Genomic DNA, 20,204 nt, shown 5'->3' on the forward strand with positions numbered 1-20,204 from the left:
CGGAGGTCAACTACCAGCAATAGCCACTACGGCCGTCTTCTCGATTGCAATCTCAAATACCTCGATAATGGAGAAGGTACGGGATGAGCCGGAGCCCGAGCTACGAGTAGACGAACTATCTCTCCACCGTGGAGAACGAACGGAAGATTTCGAATGAGGAGGAAAAAAAAACAATAAACCCCATGGGGCTGTCCGACGATTAGCCTGATGGGAATTTAGCCGGAAATGCACAAAAGTTGGCCCCAGAACAAAAAGGAGGGCAGAAGGGCAAGGGGGCTCATTCTGATTGATGGATCTGCCCCGTTTAGCCATGACCAGCTCCTCTCACGTCGCCCAAATGTGGGAATTTGAGACTGCAAATCTGGGGTAACGAAAGGAGTTGGTTCCATCACTCGTGCCCTGTCAGAAGTCCGCGCCCCAAGGAATCCGGCTGTACGAGTAACATTCGCCTCGTTCGATCCATTAGGTTATGACCATGCAAGAAGAAACGCACTTCACGAGGACTTGCCCTTTTGCGCACATCATGAACGCCACTCTTGCGGTCTCCCCGTACTGTGTGCAAGCCTCCACGACGGCCAAGGCTGGAGCATTTGCCTTTGATATACGGGGTAGAAGTGGCGAAGAGTCCCACATGTGCCTGGGAGAATTTGAATTATCAGACACCACCGGAATACTTTTTGAGTCCTGGACAAGAACAACCAAGAAGTACCAAGCAAGAAACGATGAAAAAGCCACTGACGCTATGACCCCTGTCTCAATAATCAATGGCGGACTCAGCTATACCTCCAGGAGACATTCTAGCTTGCAGAAGGAGCGCTAAACCCCAAGCGAACGAATGGAATGTCCGCCAGTCCGCCGCCCAGGGCCTTGATTATCATTGCGACACTGACACGAGCGTGTCCCCTGGTTACATCTTCCCTCAGGCGGTCGAAAGGAGTCCTCGTGGCCCCAGGACAACTGTGATTCCATCCAGACTTTCTTGGTCGATGGCACCTCATGTCGATCCACTCTGGCCTGTGTCACCTTGGCCAACCAGGCTGATGCTCCTTTTGGCTCTTCGAGCTGCATGATTTGACTTCCGCAATTCAGCCGGAGCACTGGCTAAGTCGGCAGATGGCTCTCCAAGGACTTCTTTGGGAGTGGTTCCGATGGATGGCACTGCTCGATTCCAGATGTACATATATAGAGCTATGTCTGCCCTCTGGAAGAGACTGGCTTGAGCGTTCTCCACGCACGAGTGCAACACCTCGACCAGCTTCTGACTCACCTTCGGCTTGACTTACTGTTCGTCATGGTTCCTAAAATCAAGAAAAGCGTCACGCACGCCGACGAGGTGCAGATTGCTCAGGCCGAAGCACCAGAGCTCGAAAGAGTCAACTGGCTGCAAGATCCTGGGTTGAGGAAGCTTTACTTCTACGCGGCCATCATTTGTGTGGCTTCAGCGACAACGGGCTATGATGGGTAAGTGTGCGCAAATGGCTGGATATAATCGTCGTATTGATGTACAGCGACTGACATTTCATAGATCTATGTTAAACAACATCCGTATTCTGGATCAATGGAAGGACTACTTCGACGACCCCCAAGGCTCGAATCTGGGTCTCTTGACCGCCTTGTATAGTATTGGATCTATTGCGAGCTTGCCTGTGGTGTAAGTCGGGTCCATACCTCGGTTGACATGTTGGGATTTCGTTGCTGACACGATGCAGACCCTTCGTCGCAGACCATTTTGGTCGCAAGGTGGCCATCGTCGCTGGTTGTATTATCATGATCATTGCCGCAGCGATTCAAGGCGCTTCTCAGAATCTCGCCATGTTCAAGGGTGGCCGGTTCCTCATGGGTTTCGGGAACAGCATGGCCCAACTGTCTTCGCCTTTGCTGCTGACCGAACTGTGCCATCCTCAGCACAGAGGCCGCATCACTGCCATTTACAATTGCCTGTGGAACTTGGGGTCCATCATCAACACCTGGCTGTCCTTCGGCACCAAACACATCCCAACCGAGTGGTCGTGGAGAATCCCAACCATCGTCCAGGGCGCGCCGTCCATTATTCAGATCATCTTCATCTGGTGGATCCCAGAGTCACCCAGGTGGCTGATTTCGAGAGACCGCTCGGACGAGGCTCTCGCGATCCTGTCCAAGTACCACGCCAACGGCAACGACCTCCACCCTACAGTGCAGTTCGAGTACGCCGAGATCAAGGAGACGCTGCGCCTCGAATTCGTCGCCAAGAAGTCGTCCAGCTACCTCGACTTCCTCAAGACGCGCGGGAACCGGTACCGGCTGCTCCTGATCGCGTCGCTGGGTCTGTTCTCGCAGTGGTCTGGTAACGGACTGGTGTCGTACTACGCGACCGACATCTACAACTCGATCGGCATCACCAACTCGGACACGCAGCTGGGCCTCAACGGCGGGCTGGCCATCATGTCGCTGATCGTGTCGTGCACGTGCGCGCTGCTGTGCGACAAGGTCGGACGACGGCCGCTTTTCCTGGCCGCCACGGCGGGCATGCTGGTGTGCTTCACCATCTGGACCATCTGCTCCAGCATCTACCAGGACCACCACAACAAGGGCGCCGGCCAGGCCGTGGTGGCCTTTATCTGGATTTTCAACTTTTCGTACGCCCTCGCCTGGTCCGGCCTGCTGGTCGCGTACACGGTGGAGATCCTGCCGTTCAAGATCCGCGCAAAGGGCCTCATGGTTATGAACTTTTGGGTCCAGGTCGCGCTGGTCATCAACCAGTACGTGAATCCTTTGGGATTCGACCACCTGAAGCCGAACTGGAAGCTGTATACAATTTACACTGTAAGTTGTCCCCCATCGCTGCCCCCTCATCCACCGTTGCCGTCTTGTCTTATATCTACAACCCTCTTTCGTTGCACTCTCTTCACTTTCCCTTCCCCTTGGTTTCCCCTCCTTTCCCTTCCTTTTTGTTTGCCATCCCCTTATTCCGCTTTTGGCACTCATTAACAATGCGGAAAACAGTGCTGGATCGCCTTGGAACTCGTCTTTGTCTACTTCCTGTACGTCGAGACCAAGGGCCCCACGCTCGAGGAGATTGCCAAGATCTTCGACGGGGAGGACGCCGAGGTCGGCATCGTCGACGTTGACATCGACCCCAAGACCAGGGCCGTGCTGGCCTCGGGCACCGAGAAGCTGGACGCCGCCGCCGTGGTCGAGCATCGGAGCGTTGTTTGAGATACCAGGCAGGACAATACCGGACCAGATCAGACCAGACTTTGACTTCTCAACATTGTGTATGTGTCTGTCTGTGTGTGTCTACGAGAGAATTTGGACAGAATGGGGTAATGAATGAATGGAACGCCACCTACCTACGTTCGTACCTTGACCTGCAGGACCTGGTTCAATCCCAGCTAGTAGGCCGTACCAGGTACCAGACGACAAGGAAACAGGAACCTCGAAAGCCAAGTCGGTAATAATGAACAATAAAAAGCCGATCTTGGTATATTATTACTACGTAGGACTTTCCTATGTACTTGCTACATTCCACCTCTGCTCTCCAGTCCACGTGCACATTCTGCGAGGTATGTCGTGTTGTAGGATAATGATTATGCTCCTACGTGAAACTTGTGTTTGGAACTGCACTCAACATGACCTAGGCCGACAGTCAGTCTCCAACTCTCCTTCCCATTCCCTTCCCTTCCCTTTCTTTTAGCCGCTGTACACATGTATTTATAGATCCCGCAGAAAATAAATCCCGAAACGAAACGTGGTCGTCGCGAGGGAGGAGCGGGTCAGGCCTTGCAAAATCCTACACCATCCTACGGGTCCTGGTCACCCGTTCTTGCCACGACCGAACGAACGCAGCGCTCGCCTGATCCGCGTTGACGGACCCGTCGAGCTCGAAGGTTGACATAGGGACTTGTCAAGGTGACTTTTCAGCGTTCGTGCGTTGCCTTGGTCGCAATAGATAAAGCCGGATTGAACACATGGTCGGCCTCTTCCCGAGTGCCTATTTTCTCGTCAAGCCTGCCCTTTCGTCAAGTTCGAGACAGTCTTGCATTTTTCTTGGGGAGGACGAGGGAGGGGCGAAACACGATGCAGTATCACATTGCTTTGTAAGAGGCAACCCGGGCCAGACGTCGTTCGTCATTGGAATTTAACCGGACGGCAGGGTTAATTACTGACTGGCACTTAACCACTCATATAGATATGGTAGGAGTAATCAACTGGTTGGTTAGTTCGATAGGCAGAACGATTGTGCGAAAGACGAGGTGGATGGCGCGAGATGAGGGACAAAAAAAGGGAGATAGACGATGGAAAGGGAAGGTGTGGTTCTTTCGTTCAGTGATGGGTATTCGGCTCTTTCATTCGGCTTTGACCCAGGTGGGTGAGAGTGATAAGGGCATAAACATTGAACATGCGACCAAGTTGTACGATTAGAGTAGCGCGGAGGTGGAGGTGGATGTGGAGGTGGAGATAAAACGGAGAGGAATAATTGACGATTGGGTGGCGTGCTGTTGTTGTCGAGTGAGGTGACTTGTCGTCTTATCCAGCCCAGAACCGGGAACAGATTATCGGATCAGGTTGCTCAGATTCCACCGATACTGTGTATCCGCTCCTGATCGATAGATGCTTCGTAAAGTCTTCTCGTTTGCCCTGCGGACATTTCTTCCGTTGCTCTTTCAAGCTGTTCCTGTGCTGGGTACTGGCTCGAGTAGCCGCGGTCACGTACTTGTACACTGGACTGACAGCCATGTCCGTTTTTCATTTCTCATACTCCGGTAAAACATGACTATTCAACCTACATACTTATATTGGAAGCTCTGGGAAGCTGAATCTGCTAATTCAAGACCATCCCTACCTTGTGCCGCGAGAAGGGAAGCCGATTCCGTTGTTCCATGTACCAAATCCCCGGGCACAACAGTACGAAATGAACCACGAAATGGGCTGCTGAGGCTGCTGCTCAGTACTGCTCATGAAGCTCTCTTTTGTCAAGATAAAGGGCCTAGCCTTGCGCTGCACATGAATACACGCCCAAGGAGGTCTGGAATGCTGGAATCGCATATGTTACTGGCGCCTTTCCTCTCACGCGTACGTGTGTATTCTTAACCAAGCTGCTTGCCAGATGACATGATCGAGCTGTGGCAAGACTGCAGGAGTTCATAGAGAATGGCCTTCTTCCTCTTACTGGAAATCGCTGTGAATTACGTTCTGTACCATGCAAGAGTCTCTTCCTCCGAAGTCTTGCAGTCCTTGGCGTAAGGTCTGATCAATCTGAAAGCTGCTGGAGTCAGGGAGGCCGCCCGGGGCAACTGTGACTAGGGCACAACAATCTCTCTTCCACACACACAGAGTCACCCCATCACAAAATCCACGTCCTCTGAGAATGCAAAAAACTTTTTCCACCAGCCCCTTTCGAAGGGGGTGGTGGTAAGTTAAACCCGCTGTTGCAGGTTTTTCCGTGGTTGTGATATATTGACTCCTTTGGCTCGGTGCCAGGTACCTGATATATCTCTCGCTCGATAGAGGAGGAAGTGGAGGAGGATCGCCTACTAGAACCATTTCCTTCATTTATTGACTTCGTTAAGTCTCTTTCTATCCCATGTTTTGGTTTGTTGACTCATGTAGTCTCTTTCCTAGTAGGGGTCTTTGCGATTGTGGAAGAATTTCGGTAACACCAATATTAATGTAATAATTTCTAGATTCTCCATGTGGGCTCCGCTTTAGGTCTTTGTGCTGTGTGAAGAATTGTACAAGAGCGGTTGCGGGTGTGGCAGATGTTGGATCCAGGGAAGATGGACCATGTCACAAGTGGGCTTCTGTCCTCTCTGCAGTGGTATCGCTACAGGGAGGTCCAGGACGATACAGTCTTGAGCTCCAATACCTACCAACATTCGTTTACGCATGATCCGACATGATATATACAGACTCCTCAAAGGTGTTGATAGGGACAAGGCTGAGGTTGTCACTTGTGTGGAGTGACGAGTGACGTCAAGCAGCAGGCACTCAAAACGGCAACTCAGACGAGTTCCTCGCCTGCTTTTTCCGAAACTCAGGTGACGGCCACAATAGGCGAGACAGAAGCAAATGCAATGCCAAAGAATTTGTTGGTTGCAATCTCGGTACTTGGTCCTGGGGTCCAGCAATCAAGGAATACAACATCGACCACCGACCCAGTGACATTCCCCTTGCCTTATCAAAGTCTTCACTTTCATTCACCACAGTCTGTCTATTTCCCTCCTTTTCAACAAACGGCAAGTGGTGCGCAGACAGACACTGCAAGGCAGCCGATCGCATCAGCGGATCACATCAGTTGGCCCTCCTACCTCCGACCTCCGGCTGCTGCGCGCATGTGCTCTGTCTGAGTGAGCAATCCAGGCATCCGAGCCAGAGCACATATACACAAAGATAAACAATGCGAGATACACGCGGTTGCCCCTTACTTTAAGGCATAAAAACATTTTTCAAGGGCCTTGTCAACCATGGCCTTCAACTTCAACTGGTCTCCATTGTCCACGGACGCCGGCTTCCTGCCACGCGCACAAGAACTCCTCACCAATGCTCTCAATCGAGCCGACCCTAAGCCTGCGATTATTGTCGACGATATAATTGTTAATGAGCTCAACCTGGGAGATGTTCCCCCTGAGCTGGAGATATTGGAGATTGGAGATCTGGCAGAGGATAGATTTCGCGGGACTTTCAAGATGATGTACAAAGGCAACGCATATCTTACACTGAAGACAAAAGTTCAAGCAAACCCGTTGAATACATACCTTAGCACTCGCTCGGCGTTTGCTACACCACGACCTTTGGCTGCTGACACAGGCCTGACGATACCGCTCCAGATCACCTTGTCCGAGTTCCGCTTGTCCGGATTCATTATTCTGGTCTTCTCGAGACAAAAAGGCTTGACACTGGTTTTTCGCAACGACCCTCTGGAGTCTCTACGTGTATCCTCAACTTTTGACGCAATACCTTTTGTTGCGAACTTTCTTCAGAAAGAGATTGAAACCCAGCTGCGTGGACTTTTGATGGACGAGCTACCCGCAATTATCCATCGACTCTCTTTGCAGCTGTTAGTTCCAGAGGATAAAGCACGAGAAGAACGTCAGCTCGGGAGCACGCAGTTATCAAGGGATGAAGTTGTGGTTGACCCGTTGGCTAGTCCACCGCAAGACCCAGTCGACTCTACGGGCGCAGTGTTGACCCCAGCAGAAGTCGCGTCTTTATCATTGGATTCATCCGTCGAGACACAGTCTCTGTTCTCGCGAAAGAATCTCCTACGACTTGCCACCTTGACCGATTCTCACCGCACATTGTCTCTGTTTACCCCTCCTATTCGAGATGCTGTCTTCCGAGCCTGGACAGGTCCTTTGGAAAGAGGAGAGATGCCGGGCATTCTTACCAGGACAACATCTCCAGTCCTGTCTCGCAGCCACTCCTATGCTGGAAGTCTGAGCACGTCGACAGCATATACCTTGGACAGTGCTTTCTCTCGGCCGACTCTGTCGAGCTTCCCCTCAAGCCATGGATTCAGTACGAGTGGTGGAAGACACGGGCAAGCACACAGAGCGCGTAGGAGGAAGAAGCGTGTTGTTGACCTACGCCCACATCCGGAAACCGGGGAACCTGAATTGGTCGTCGAAGATGGTTCGACAGCTGATTCCACCAGCGTGTCGGAAAGTGCGTCAACTGCGCCTTCTGTCTTCTCAGCGCCTGCTGCCACCATGTCTTCTGATCCGACTCAAAGCCTGAATCCTGTCACGCCGCCAAGAAGCCCCATCGCTATCAAGCGCACGGCAAACTTTCAGGGAGGGATGCGAAGTGTCAGCGAAGGTATTCCACCACAGGAGGCCATGGATGAGATCGAAGAACCATCACCAGACATCCATCAGACCCCACGAGCCAAGGACCCCAACGCGACCGTGCGTATTGGAAATCGAAGAACACTTCCTTCTTACGATAACGACGAGACACCTCGGGCTTCGATGTATCTACTTGATCAGAAGGAACCGCCCCTTCCTCGACAACTGGCCGAGCCCAAGGTTGTTGTGGGTGAAAAATCCGAGCCCCGCCCCATCGCAGGCCCCTCGCGACCTGCTCTCCCAAATTTTCTTCAATTTGTCGCAGACGCATCCAACGCGGGCAGTATTGCCGAACGCGCCTGGATGTTGAAAATGGCCAATGAGATGGCACACCGGTATGAAGAGGAAAGGCTTAAAGGCAGCTTTGGACCTGTGCCTCGCGAGGAAGAGACGATTCCTCCTCCAGCCTATGCGCGATGATGTTTTTGTGACTCGTGTTGAATTCCTTTTAGCGAAGCTTTTGCACCAAAAGTTTGCTGTTTCTTTTGCGGTGTACCACCAACTAATGGCGTGACGAGGATTACGATGTTGATGTAGATAGAAGTCAGACTCCTATGATGCTTAGGATCCTTTCATGGATCCTGATTGCTGGGTTTATTACCATTCTATGTACCGTTGTTAAGTGTATACAATTCCAACGATATCAACAAGGCGCTGGCGGACCGCTATTTTTAATTCTCTGTAGCGCATTGACAATTTGAGACGGCCAGAACCATATCCCGAGTGCTGCATTTCCCATGGGTTTGGGTATTGTAGCCAGGCACGGAGACTTCGTGGCCAGTTCTACCGAGAATACGACGTTAAGAGAGTTCTGCGTACCGAGTCTTAAGTGCTTTTTGTACAAATTGTGGAGAGCTGGAGCAAGCCACTGTCTTTTCTACCTCTCCCTCCCTCCCTCTTTCGTGAACGCAATACAGAGCGCAGCCCTTTTCTGCGCTTGGAGAGCTGTCCGGGTCATTTGCTTGATCCAGAACATTCCTCTTCCCTTGTCATTATGGACTACTTCAAAGGTCTTCTCGGCCCAAAGCCTTCCCAGGCGCCCGTGGCTGCTGATGATGCAGGTGAATAAACAGCACCCTCCATTGTCTCGTGCCCACTAACTAATGTCGACTTTCTAGATTTCGCAGACTTTGCAGCTGCTCCTGCGCCCTCGCCAGCCTCCATCCCTGTCTCCCCCGCCGATGCGCAAGCTGCTACTGCAACTGGAGCTGCTGTTGAAGGTCGTCCGGTGGTCTACACGAAATGGTACCGCGTGTGGGAACGGACACAGCTGTCCGACTTCACGATGGAGGGAATCCTGATCCCGTTCATACTTCTCGCGCTCCTGGTTCATTTCTGGGGAACGAGGACAAACCGGCGCAAAGCGAAGAAGTGGATGGGTGTCCATGCTCCTCTTTTGGAGCGAGAGTTTGCGGTCGTTGGATACGGCGCGATCCCAAACACCGAATCCACTACAGACGGCGGAGTGTCTCCTGGAGATGCGAGCTTTTTCAAGGAGGCCGTCAAGAACAAGGGCGATAACATCTCGGAAGATCTGTTGAAAGAGAAGACTGCCTGGGAGTATGAGTCGTATGCGACGGGACGTCAAAACGTCGCATTCATGGATATCCAGATCTACTTGAAGAGACGGATGAATCCGATGATAATGCTCGCTGAGGAAGTCACTGGAATGTTTATCGATTCGGTCAAGCCCAAACCCGAAAGGATAGAAGCCGTCATCTACACCTTTGATGGGAAGGAGAAGGAATTCGTCCCACCGGCCGTCCCAGGATCTGAAGAAGTGGGCAAGGCAAAATCCGTGGGAAACTCGACCTACGATCCGTTCGTCTTTGCCGTGGTGAACAAGCTGGCGATGCGCAAACTCCGCGAGGAACGTTACGATATCTCTCTCACATTCACCAAGGACCACGCCAAACTCCCCGAATGGGCTACATGTATGAGCGAGTCTGCAGAAATCAGTGACTGGATGCTCACCAAAGAGCTTGTCGATGCAATCAAGGAAGCTGGGCCCGACCACTTCCAGTACCTCGTCGTCACGGATCAACCTCACGACAAACCCACCAACTTGAATGAGACGGTTCCGAAGAAGCGGCTTCAAATTTCACTCCGTCTTCCTTCTGACGGCAACTACCTCCCTACCCTGCCTGTCTTTGCTGCTTTCCTTCGCCTGCCTGACTTCCTCGTCTCGCAGTCCCGCCTCCGACCCGAAGTCCTCAGAAAGATCAATTCGATTCGCGAGCAGGAAAAGAGCAAGCTAAAGAAGATTTCGGACAAGGAGGCGGAAGAGGAGAGATTGAGACAATTGGACAAGATGAAGAAGGAAGAAAGAGAACGAAAGATGAAGGGCATGAGCGCCGAGGAGCAGAGGAAGTTTTTGGAACGGGAGAACGAGAAGTCGCGGAAGAAGCAGGAGAAGAAGATGACGAGGAGAGGTTGATGGACAAGGGGAGCCCCAAAGTACCATATGTGCAAAGGAGTGTGGAAGGACGGTATTTATGACAGATGTGACATGATGAGTGGCAGATGTTTCTCTCGGCTGCCCTTGATCGTGTCACGTCTCGCACTATTCTTGAGAACATAATTACCCCAGAAGATATTTCTCTTTCGGTATAGACTTGCACAACCATTACATGATTGCGCGCAGATGTGTATGTCACGAGGTATCTCAAGAGGTCTAATGCGGGCTCCGATTTCTGCGGAGGTTTCCAAACGTCGGGGGAAGCGGCCGTGTCAGCACCTTGTCGCAGAGATGTACTCGGTACGAAGCCTTCTGTTCCTATTGCTGCACCCCAGATCGGCCTTTTCCTGAACAAATCCAAAATTAGGAGCCTCAAAAAGTGGGTTTGGTGGGCTATGCTCAGCCTAGGTACTCCCCTCCAAGTAAAAATGTCAGGCCGAAACCGCATCCGCCCTGGCAAATTCCACCCAAACCCATTGCTTGGCCGCTGACTTGTTCACCTCGATTGGATCTGCCCATCCCTGTTTCAACCTTGGTTCATCCAGCGCAGTTTGAGACTTGCTTGATCGGCTTGCCGCATCTGGGGGCGAGGCTAGACTCTGCCACCGCCAAATGTTTCCGTACGCGCGGCTGGTGGCTCCAGGTCTCCTGCACAAGGCTTCTGACATCTGTCCAAGCCTCAGCCGCTGCAAGGCAACGTCCGTGGTAGTGCTGTGTCAAGGTTAGAAGCAGGACTTCGGACCTTTCCTCTCTTTTCATTTTGCATTCTTTCTTTTTCTCCCAGCCTTGCCTTTGTATCTCTTAGTTTGTGGAGTGAATTCTTTTTTGGACAACTTGACTGCTACACAGATTGGATAGAGAAGATACCACATCCCGCACGAGACACAGTGTTACGACGGAGTTGCGAAATCCCTCTCTCCCACACTCGCAAACATGCATTTACGGTCGCTTCTGTCTCTCGTCTCTCTCCTCAGTGTCGGATTTGCGGCTTCACTCGACGTATTGGCGGCAAAACGCCAATCGACCGCATGCAACAACTCCCCTTCCCTGTGCTCGAAACCCTACAATAGTGTCGTCCACCTGGGTGCCCACGACTCACCTTTTGTCCGAGATGCCTCTACCGGCTTTTCGACGTCGGGAAATCAATACTACAATTCGACGGTACAGCTGTCGGCGGGTGTCCGTCTGCTTTCTGCCCAAGTTCACCAGTCGAACGGGGAATACCACTTGTGCCATTCTTCCTGCGATCTGTTGGATGCGGGGGTTTTATCAGACTGGCTGGAAGAGCTTAAGACGTGGCTGGATAACAATCCCAATGAAGTCGTGACGATTCTCCTGGTCAACTCGGACAATGCCACCCCAGAGGAGTTGGGGGCACATTTCACCACGGCACAGATCACAGACTATGCCTACGTCCCTCCTTCGACAAGCACGCCCCCCTCGTCGGGTGCCTGGCCAACCCTGCAAGAGCTGATCACAGCCAACAAGAGACTTCTCGTCTTTGTGGCCTCTCTCTCGAACCCGGCGTCTATTCCAACCCAATATGCCTACCTCATGGACGAGTTCACCTTTATATTCGAAAATTCCTTCGACAACAGCTCGCCCAGTAACTTCAGCTGCCTGCCCGACCGGCCGACCGTCGTTCAAGGAAACTCGCAAGCGGCTATTGCCTCCAATCGGATGGGTCTGATGAACCACTTCCTCTACGTGGAAGGCCTGTTCGATATCCAGACTCCCAATGTGGACAACATCACCACCACCAACGCGCCTGGCAACAACGTCGGGAATCTCGGATACAGCCTGTCCCAATGTAATTCGGCATACGGCAAACCACCCACGTTCACCCTCGTAGACTTCTTCGACGAAGGCCCCGCGATCGCCGCCGTCGACGCCATGAACGGCGTCACCGACCCTGTGGGCCGCACCCCCGTCCCCCCGAGAGATTCCAAGGGGAGCTCCGATCGCAGCGAATCGAGTTTCCAGGGAGTGACGGACCTTGTGAATGATGTCAAGGACGGGAAGAAACCAAAACTGGCCGCCTGGATCTGGGCTGCTGGGCAGTGGACATTCGGCGGCATTAATCTGAGTGGTGGCAACGTCTTCCAGAAATAAATACGGGAAGAAATGGAAAAGCCAGATACTATATCGAGGAGACATGCACATGCAAAATGAAAGAGGAGGGCTCAAGTCGTTGACTTGATCCTACGGTTGTCCGCCACGTTCCTCACCAGAAGTAAATGACGCGTCAGCCCCTGCGCAGATCTGCGAACAGCAGAACACCACACCACATACCAGGAAACAAAAATCGTTTTTTTGAGAAGGAGGATCTGGATCAGACGGCAAGATGGCAGCCCGGAATATACAGAGGGCGGACCGACGGACAGACGGACGGACCAACCGACATGAATCCTTTCACGACGATATGACAACGACAGCGACAGCACAGCACAACACGGCCTATACTGGACACTGGCATGACCTTGAATTCGTTGAGATATTCACTGCATAGCGACACGGCGTTACTCTTTGTTTTGCTGTTATCAGTTTTGAAATTGTTTTCTGTCCCCTCTGGCTTTGGATCTTGGACCTTTGGGAAAAAAGGGGAGGATTTTTTCTCAGGAAGTCAGGGACATATAAATCCACACGTATGTTACGCCAGAGCGAGTATATGTGGAAAGGTCTGGGCTGACCTATTTAATGCCTTGTGAGGAGATGAGGAGATCAATCTCGAATGCAAATGCGAATGCGAATGCGAATGCGGATCATGGTGTCAATCTACGATCGTGGCTAGCAATCGAATTCGAAATGGGACCCTAGAAAGCAAGAGAGACTCAATATCTTGACATCTTGACATTCAATCCGCAGCACCATATCATCCAACTATGTAGGGACCTAGGTACCTAGCTAGGTAGCTACGACATGTATTGTCAAGAATAGCCCATCTCCAGAAATCACGAGGCCCTTTATCTGTGGTTTTTCTTACATTGTCCAGCTCTATAATCTCGCAAACACCCTCTTGAGAACTTCTCGGCCCTTGTAAAGGTTCTCCACTCGCATCCTCTCGTTATCTAGATGGGCATTGTCGCTCGCCTGGCCCATGGGGAACATGGCGGCAGGCGCGTCGAATTCGTGTTCGAGAAACGATATCGCAGGGATACTGCCGCCTTCGCGGATGAACAGGGGCTCTCGTGGCAGGGTGGACGGTGGGAAGAAGCCTGTTGTGGCGAGGGAGGATGCGCGGCGATGTGACGTGCGAGCTGGGGTTTCAGCTGCTGTTGACGATGAGGCGGCAGCCTTGGAAGCCGAAGAAGTGGATGTAGGCTTAGAAGATGGCGATGCGCCCTTGGCAGTTTCAACGTTGCTGCCACTAGCGGACACCTTGAATGCCCGTTGCTGATGCGCTGCAATATCAGGGTTCCAGACATCAACGATGGCGTCTTTAAGAGTCGTATAGATCTCACTTTTCACATCGGCAAGCCATGGATCTGCTTTCGATGTGATTGTGACATTCAGAGAATTTGAACTCTGGAGCTTGGCGAATTCGGCGTGCAGGTATTCCGTCAGGGACTGGGCAATCTGTTCTGCCGTCTGCGATGGGACTATCCGGATGGAAAGTGTCGCTTTCGCCGAGCCAGAGATGGTGACGGCAGTCTTTGCTTCAGGCACTTCGATCCGATGGACGGTCAGATTGGGATATCGCCACCGTTGCATCAGTGAAAGGGCAAAGGCCTTCTCATTTTTGATTTCTGGGTGGCCAGGTAGAAGCGAAGAGGTAATGGAAGCATAGGCCTTGACTTCTGATTCGGAAAGCTCATCAACCGTGTCGTAAAAATGAGGCACTGTGATTTTTGTCCCAGAAGGGCCGACAAGGGTAGCGAGCAAAACCGTCAGATCTTTGAGTGGCTCGTGCTGTACAGACTTGCCATCCATTCCTGAGTGCAGATCTGGCCGGTTCGAAGTGACACTGACACTGGCATGAATGACTCCACGCATGCCAAACGTGAGACAGGGGATGTGGTCATCGAGCCAGTAACTGTTGGATAGCAGGATATAGTCCACCGGACCGATGGCGTCGTGGGCAGATCGAACCGTCTGACGGAAACCTCGGGAGCCGGCTTCTTCATCGCCTTCAAGCAGAAATGTCACGTTGCAAGACAGAGAGCCATGCTGGACCAGATCTGCCACGGCGTAGATGGCGGCTAGGATAGGACCCTTGTTGTCGGTTACGCCGCGTCCGTAAAGGTAGGAATCTAGCGGTTGAAGAACGAATGGATCTCCATTCCACGTCGGGTTCGAGCTACTGGTGTCAAGTTCTGCGTCGACGACATCATAATGGCCATAGAAGAGGATTGATTTTGTTGATTTGGAGGGCTTGGATGCCGGAAACCTGGCAAGGAGGATCGGGTTGACGCCTTCTTGAGGTGACAGGAGGCGGGTTGTTGCACCAAAAGCATTGCATTTCTTTCGTAGAAACGTGATTGCTTCATGACAGTCCCGAACACACGTTGCGTTCAAGGCCACTGTGCGATATGCCACAAACTCGCGAAGAGCGTTGACGAGCTCGTCTAGCTATTGTTCAGCACAAGATACGATGTCTGCACGTGGTTCAGATACTTACCATTGCTCCTTGCAGAATTGGCTATAGATGCCTGAATTCCGGGTTTGCCGCTCCAAAAGGATACGACACGATCGTTTCCTCCCGTAACGAGCATGTCGTGATCTGGGGTTGTTGTCAAGCCCATCGCAAGGATCTTTCCAGCAGCCGCTTGCCACGATTCGACCTCTACGAAATGGTCGTCGTATCGCTAACGAGATGTCAATGCCGTATCTGACACCAGGTGGGTGACTTACCTTGATCCATCCTTGGCTGGTACCGCACAGGATGCTCTCTGTGCTCACCAAGATCTGAGTGACGTCGCCATGTCCCACCTGTAATTTCTGCACGAGTTGATTTGATGCAAGGTTGTAAATGTGAGCCCGGCCGTCCGATAAACCAGCATAGAGGAAAGAGTCGCGATATGAGAGACTCAACACGTTGGAATCTGCATTCTTGAATTTTGTGATCTGTCTTGGCCCAAATTCAGCGAGATTGTCGATCGACCAGAGCTTGATGGTTCCATCACCAGCACCGGAGATGAGAACTTCCTCGTCTCCGACACGGTTAAAGAGTCCTTTCACCAGTAGCATGCTGTAGATGTAGCTTTTGTGAGCATACGGAAGATAGTTGCTGCTGGGCGCCGTCAAGGCTCGACCTCCCTGGTTGCCGGGTCCATTCACTACACCCTCATCTGCAATGACATTCGCTATCCCGCCAGGTCCCAGGGAGTCGAAGAATCGATGCTTGCGAGAGCCAGGCGCTAGGTTCGACGGGGGAAATTTGACAGCGGTATCCGTGTTGAGCTTGTACCACTGGATGCTGGCATTCTGAGCGCCCCAAAACAGAGTCTGGGTCTTGATCGAGTGCACGACGCAGAAGACGTCGCCAATTTCAAAGTGCGAATATAGAGAATAGAGTCTTTGCAGAGACTCTGTGGACCAGACATTGACAATCGAGTCAGCACCAGCAGAGAAAAGGAGCGTCTTGTCGTCGGAGAGGGTTAGACTGAGGACACTCTCTTTGTGAGCAGGGACAGTCGCGAGTAGCTCATATGTCTCGAGAGACCAAACGACGATATTGCCCCCTTGGGTGCCAGCGAATATGACATCGTCATCGACAGCAAGTGCCTGGACACTGCCAGGAGCTTTAACCTGATGGAGAGGATGCTTCGCTACTGTTGCTAAGGATCTCGCTGAAGTCGAGGGAGGCTCCTCAGAGCCATGGGAAATGCCCTCATCGGAGGGTGCGATGCTGTCAGGCTCGCTCGAGGCCGCGGAATATGACTTGTGCGATGACCCGTTCTGCTTGACCGAATCAGTAGGGGCCATGAAAGAGGAGATCAGATGATGTGGGAATAGGAGAGAACTAAAGGGCGATGAAGACGGTCAGTGTGCGTTCGGTCACTCGTACCTCCGAATCCTCTTCCCAAGCCGACGGACTTGGGCGCAGCTGCGGCTCAGTGTCGCCGATCTGGCACATTGTCGAACCACGTCAAACTAAACCTTGCGACACGGACTGTTGGCTTTTTCCCTCAGGTGATTACATTATATATTCGTCTTTGTTCCTGCTTCAGGCCATTCTTTGCGCTCAATCAAAGCAAAAGGACAGAAACGAGTCACTTCAACCAACTGCAGATCTGCAAACCTCCGACATTTGCCCCTTTCACCGGTCGATGGCGTGATCTCGCATCAGCTTGCCACCAGCCTCGTCGATATCTATCAGAATGACGCCTAAGAAATCCTCAGTACTCGGCCCTTTCGAGCCGACACTCATCCTCCACGGGGGAGCAGGCTCCCTCTCTCGTGCAAATCTTCCTCCCGATCTCTATGCACGTTACCATGCATCTCTTACCAAATACCTGACTGTCACCCGTGAGTTACTCAACTCCGGTACATCCGCGCTTGACGCTGCATGTCATGCTGTTTCTTTGCTGGAAGATGACCCCTTGTTCAACTGTGGTCGTGGGTCCGTCTTCACCGAGTCAGGAACCATTGAGATGGAGGCTAGTGTGATGGTCTCCTCTCTAAACCCCGCTGGTCCTCCTGCTGGCGGGATCAAACGTGCTGCGGCTGTCAGTCTCATCAAGAATACGAGACACCCGATCTTGCTTGCCAAGGAGGTACTCTTGGAACCAGATGAAGATGGTGGGTTGTGCGGCACTAGTTCGATGCACTGTCAGCTGAGCGGAAGAGAATTGGAGGAATGGGGATGGGCGCAGCGAGGTCTCGAGAAGAAACCAGACCGTTGGTTCTGGACCAAAAAGCGCTGGGAGGAGCATAGAAAAGGACTTCACCACGACGATTCCTACTCGTTCAACAATCTCGTTGCCTCTGTCGATCCTTATACCGAGTCACCCTTCGAGGACGACGATCCGGAAGTCGATGAGATCCCTAGTCAAGGCACAGTCGGAGCCGTGTGTCTGGATACCTGGGGCAACCTCGCCGCGGCAACGTCGACCGGGGGCCTCACAAACAAGAAAGCCGGGAGGATTGGAGACACGCCCACCATTGGTGCAGGTTTCTGGGCCGAATCGTGGGACGAAGATGCCCCTAACTCGCCCCAAGTTCGACAAAAGTCACCACCACGAAGGGCCTCGGGACTCGGGAAAATGCCCGTCCTGGACCAGATCCTGTCACACGCAAACGACTCCTTGGGAGCCTGCCTCAGTGTATCCGAAGCACCGCAGACCAAAGAACCACCGATTGGAGCACCTCCAGCTTATACTGCATCACCATACCAATCATACTCGTCCCCTCGTGTACGACGACCCTCTTCCTCTTCTAGTCAATCTACGCGAAAACGTCGGCGTGCTGTAGCAATGAGCGGTACTGGCAACGGAGATTCCTTCCTCCGTCTTAATGCCGTGCGCACGGTTGCAGCGCACTGCCGTTTCTCAGGCACACCTTCCTGTTCATTAGCTGAAGCAGTCAAGCTGGTCACCGGCCCCGGTGGTGAATTGCAGCGCTCCGCTGGCAACCGCTGGGGTAAAACAGGCGAAGGACAAGGCGGGATCATCGGCATTGAAGTTGTCGATGAGCTGGAGGGGGAAGAACCTCCCACATGGACGGACGACTTGAAGAAGCGAAGTGAATGGGAATCAACAAAGAAAAGGGGTCGAGTGGTGTCCAACTTCAACTGTGGAGGGCTGTTTAGAGCGTACTACGAAGTCGACGAATCTGGTGTGGAGGTGCCTAAAGTCATGGTCTTCAAGGAGGAGTACTGACAGCACTCCACGAGGTGTGATCGATATACTTGTACAGTAGGTAGATATTTAAATCTAGAATCCCCATAGTAATCAAAATATAGAGCAAGATTTAGATGCGGAATGAAACAAGTAGTGCCGTTGTACCAATATCATGGATGGAAACAGTTTTCTCTTCAAGGCTTCAGCCAGGGGAGACGCGCATGGCTACAACACATAGTATTCCTCGCTGTTCGTGCATGAAAACTCAAACTCGAAGACAGGAATCTGAGTGAGCGCACCGCATTATAGCATAGATAGTATCTTCTGGACAAAGGCAAACGCTATGCCTCTTTGTATTCACTGTTTGCCTCCTGGGGTTCTCGGCTTAGAACATTGCATAGGGTGGTGGTAACATGTTGACCATCTCCGCCTTTATAGTCACATCGAGTCAACCTTTCCTCCTAGCTGGACGCTTCGTCTGAACGCCTCTGCCCGTGGTGGCTAGAAATTGTGTAGAAAGTGGTCTGTGCCTAGTTCGCACGCCGCACGTGAACAGAGATTGGTCTCCTGCTTGTGATGATCGGAACGCATTGGGCATCAAGGCTTGACGAGGGTAGGCGGAGAAAACGAAGACCGGTTCCAGGACGGGTTATATCGCTTATTGATTGAAGTTGATAGCTGCGCTTGACAGTCGAAAGGGCTATCGGAGCTTAGCGCCCCAGAGACAGTGGCTTTCGTTGATAGAATTGGTGGGAATTCCTTGACTGATAGAAACCGGACTGTGTCAGGGCAATGATGTTTGTAGCGGCGAGACACTCTCAGATCTCGGTCTGATTTCAATATTCCAGTGTCCTTTTGATAGCGTCGTATATCCCTATAACTTACAGTTAATGTCTCGACTTCCTTATGGCGGCATGGACTTACTCGTAATGTCTGGGATGTTAAATTTCTCAAAGATTAGTCCTGGGTGAGTACTCCAGCCTGTAACCCTGGCTACCGGGGCCTCCAGTCGAAGAAAAGCCCCTTCTTGTATGCTTGCGGCGACTTCGGCCCCCACACCCGCATTGTACATGCTCTCATGTACTACAACTGCTCGTCCCGTCTTGTTCACACTTTCCAAAATGGTGGCTCGATCCCAGGGATATATGGCCCTGAGATCAACGAGTTCGATGCTCAGACCCTTAATTTCTTTCTCCAAAGCTTCGATTGCAGCAGAGCAAAGGTATAAGGGTTGGCCGTAGGAGATAACTGTCAGGTCTTTACCCTGCTTTAGGACTTCGGCTTTGTCTAGTGGTAGTGTATATGGATCTCTGGGGACGAATTCCTCGGCGGCGCGGTATAGGATCTTAGGCTCCATGAAGATGACTGGGTCGTTGGAATTGAGAATAGAAGCTGTGAGTAGTCCCTTTGCTTGACTGGGCGATCGAGGCATGACAACCCGTAGGCCCGGCACATGCGTGAATAGTGATTCTGGACTTTGAGAATGGTAGAGGGCCCCATGTCCAACGCTCCCGCATGGCATTCGCACCACCAACCCTCCACAGTGGCCACCCGTGGCGCCTTCTCTATACCGAAATTTGGCGGCTTCATTAACCAGCTGATCAAATGCCGGATAGACGTAATCTGCAAACTGGATCTCTGCAACAGGCTTCATGCCCTCGGCCGCACAGCCAATTGCGAATCCAACAATCCCTTGCTCACACAACGGAGTATTGAACACTCTACTCGTGCCAAATTCGTCCGACAGACCTTTGGAACATCGAAAGACACCGCCAAACGCCACATCTTCACCAAACAGAAGTACGTTCTCGTCACTCTTCAGAGCATGATGAAGAGAGGCATTGATGGCACCGTGCAGGTTCACCCAATCGACTGGTGCATCTTGGGAGAGGCCGTAAGCAGTTCTGGCACTGTTCTGTGATTGGTGGAGGACGGCGGTCTTTTTGAAGTCGATAGGTTTGTTCAAACGCGCTTCGGAAGATGCTTGACTGGCGTATCGACGCTGAAGCAATGGCTTCAACGCCCGGGAGCACGCGTTGAGCCTTCGACCAGCATACATATTGGGAAAGCGACGAATCTATGAAGTCTATGGCACAGAAGAAGAAGTAGGGAGAAGGGCCATTTTGAAGGGGCTTC

General features: G+C 52.1%; 7 protein-coding genes across 7 annotated transcripts; 5 read left to right on the forward strand and 2 right to left on the reverse strand.

The window, feature by feature from the left end:
• Positions 1-1,291: 1,291 nt before the first annotated feature.
• On the forward strand, positions 1,292-3,198 carry AYO21_11016 (hypothetical protein; the record flags this gene model as incomplete). Its single annotated transcript, XM_022660918.1, has 4 exons — positions 1,292-1,461; positions 1,526-1,651; positions 1,710-2,805; positions 2,986-3,198. 4 exons carry the CDS (start codon positions 1,292-1,294, stop codon positions 3,196-3,198), a joined length of 1,605 nt encoding a protein of 534 aa, XP_022506754.1.
• A 3,248-nt stretch (positions 3,199-6,446) lies between these two features.
• AYO21_11017 (hypothetical protein) lies at positions 6,447-8,249 on the forward strand (the record flags this gene model as incomplete). The annotated part of the gene is made up of 1 exon (XM_022660919.1): positions 6,447-8,249. The coding sequence occupies one exon, from the start codon at positions 6,447-6,449 to the stop codon at positions 8,247-8,249; it is 1,803 nt and encodes a 600-aa protein (XP_022506755.1).
• A 574-nt stretch (positions 8,250-8,823) lies between these two features.
• On the forward strand, positions 8,824-10,266 carry AYO21_11018 (hypothetical protein; the record flags this gene model as incomplete). Its single annotated transcript, XM_022660920.1, has 2 exons — positions 8,824-8,890; positions 8,948-10,266. The coding sequence occupies 2 exons, from the start codon at positions 8,824-8,826 to the stop codon at positions 10,264-10,266; spliced, it is 1,386 nt and encodes a 461-aa protein (XP_022506756.1).
• Positions 10,267-11,220: 954 nt separating this feature from the next.
• AYO21_11019 (hypothetical protein) lies at positions 11,221-12,399 on the forward strand (the record flags this gene model as incomplete). Its single annotated transcript, XM_022660921.1, has 1 exon — positions 11,221-12,399. One exon carries the CDS (start codon positions 11,221-11,223, stop codon positions 12,397-12,399), a length of 1,179 nt encoding a protein of 392 aa, XP_022506757.1.
• An 882-nt stretch (positions 12,400-13,281) lies between these two features.
• AYO21_11020 (hypothetical protein) lies at positions 13,282-16,212 on the reverse strand (the record flags this gene model as incomplete). The annotated part of the gene is made up of 3 exons (XM_022660922.1): positions 13,282-14,852; positions 14,906-15,092; positions 15,139-16,212. The coding sequence occupies 3 exons, from the start codon at positions 16,210-16,212 to the stop codon at positions 13,282-13,284; spliced, it is 2,832 nt and encodes a 943-aa protein (XP_022506758.1).
• A 395-nt stretch (positions 16,213-16,607) lies between these two features.
• On the forward strand, positions 16,608-18,107 carry AYO21_11021 (hypothetical protein; the record flags this gene model as incomplete). Its single annotated transcript, XM_022660923.1, has 1 exon — positions 16,608-18,107. One exon carries the CDS (start codon positions 16,608-16,610, stop codon positions 18,105-18,107), a length of 1,500 nt encoding a protein of 499 aa, XP_022506759.1.
• Positions 18,108-18,972: 865 nt separating this feature from the next.
• On the reverse strand, positions 18,973-20,127 carry AYO21_11022 (hypothetical protein; the record flags this gene model as incomplete). Its single annotated transcript, XM_022660924.1, has 1 exon — positions 18,973-20,127. One exon carries the CDS (start codon positions 20,125-20,127, stop codon positions 18,973-18,975), a length of 1,155 nt encoding a protein of 384 aa, XP_022506760.1.
• Between the last annotated feature and the right edge of the window lie 77 nt (positions 20,128-20,204).

This window comes from Fonsecaea monophora (genome assembly GCF_001642475.1).
Source record: "Fonsecaea monophora strain CBS 269.37 chromosome Unknown Scaff140, whole genome shotgun sequence".
Classification (NCBI taxonomy): Eukaryota; Fungi; Ascomycota; class Eurotiomycetes; order Chaetothyriales; family Herpotrichiellaceae; genus Fonsecaea; species Fonsecaea monophora.